Genomic DNA, 1609 nt, shown 5'->3' on the forward strand with positions numbered 1-1609 from the left:
TCATGTGGTCATGTGTTCATGTGTTCATGTGTTCATGTGTTCATGTGATCATGTGTTCATGTGATCATGTGTTCATGTGATCATGTGTTCATGTGTTCATGTGTTCATGTGTTCATGTGATCATGTGTTCATGTGATCATGTGATCATGTGATCCAGTGTTCAAGTGTTCATGTGTTCATGTGATCATGTGTTCATGTGATCATGTGGATCACATGTGTTCCAGTGTTCATGTGTTCATGTGTTCATGTGATCATGTGTTCATGTGTTCATGTGTTCATGTGATCACTCTCAGATTATAATCCCACCATCATCTGTAGTATCTACAGGGTGTTTCAGGTCCATTGGTCTCTCTATTGTTCCATAGAAACTGTCAGCATCTGAATCTGAGTCACTGTGAAACAAACCAACATGTTTCTGTTCAGTTTATCTGCTTAGAGTTAGAGTTAAAGTTAGAGTTAGAGTTAGAGTTAGAGTTAGAGTTAGAGTTAGAGTTAGAGTTAAAGTTAGAGTTAGAGTTAGAGTTAGAGTTAGAGTTAGAGTTAGAGTTAGAGTTAAAGTTAGAGTTAGAGTTAGAGTTAGTCTAATCCTAACTCTAACCAACTGTGGTTTGTTTTAAGAACTAAATGAAAACAAAGTGTTTTTGTTGATATTTACCTTGAAATATGAGCCTCTTTCCGATCGTTATAGTGGTCGATCTCCCTCCTCAGATATCTCATCCATTTCTAAAGCACCAAACGACAAACGATTTTAAACATTTTCCCACGACTGCAGATATATTTGGTGTCTGCAGAGTCTTCCTCACCCGTCGCTCTGCCTCACTGGCTGCAGAGAAGAACCAGGTTCGGTGTTTTTTACTGAAATGGACGACTTTAAAAGGAAAGACGTTGCTGGAAGTTGTTTCTTCGGCTGCTCTCATCACCCTGCAGACAAAACAAATGTCTGAGATGAGCTACGAGACTCAATATAAATCCCACCAACATGACTATGTTATAGTTTCTAAGTTTTTAAGGGAGTAAACCATCAGAATTAAACAGAACCAGGGATTGATGTATCGGCTGATATTTAGCTCGATCACAGACTTCAATAAACAAAACTGTTTGAATCTAATGAGTTTTTAATTTAACTGCTTTGATTTACATCCAGTGGTGGGTAGAGCTAACTAAAAAGTTAGCTTCACTAACTCATTAACATTTAACTAAAAATACACATTTGCTAACGATAAACTGCTAAACATGTAAAAAAACATTAGCTGAAGCTAACGCTAAACTGTTAACCAAGTAATACATTTAGTAGAAGCTAATGCTACAGCAAAACTGAAAATCAGTGGAAGCTAACACTAAGAGCTAATCGCTTGCCGCTAAGACAACTGTCCCTCAGTCTGTCATGTCTTCGTCTCCTTCAGGACTGACACAAACATGTTGAGGCTAGTTTGATAGTTAGATGTTAGTGGACTAACGGCTTTCAAAGTTAGTGAAAAGCAAATCCGCTAAACAAAACGTTTGCTCTGCTATTAGCTGTTAGCTGATTGGTGGAAACATTGGGCCTCATGCAAGAACCGTTGGTACGCACAGATTTGTTCTTAAGTTGTGCGTACGAGTGATTAAGGAG

General features: G+C 38.2%; 1 protein-coding gene across 1 annotated transcript in view; it reads right to left on the minus strand.

Moving 5' to 3' along the window:
* sh3bp2 (SH3-domain binding protein 2) overlaps window positions 1-1609 on the minus strand; it is a gene marked incomplete at its 3' end in the record, with an annotated part of 21064 nt that overhangs the window by 4387 nt on the left and 15068 nt on the right. The window contains 3 exon segments of the mRNA XM_014028463.1: window positions 307-392; window positions 656-723; window positions 804-921. Coding sequence (XP_013883917.1) covers window positions 307-392; window positions 656-723; window positions 804-921 — 272 coding nt within the window.

Source organism: Austrofundulus limnaeus, unplaced genomic scaffold (genome assembly GCF_001266775.1).
Source record: "Austrofundulus limnaeus strain Quisiro unplaced genomic scaffold, Austrofundulus_limnaeus-1.0 Scaffold765, whole genome shotgun sequence".
NCBI classification, from domain to species: domain Eukaryota; kingdom Metazoa; phylum Chordata; class Actinopteri; order Cyprinodontiformes; family Rivulidae; genus Austrofundulus; species Austrofundulus limnaeus.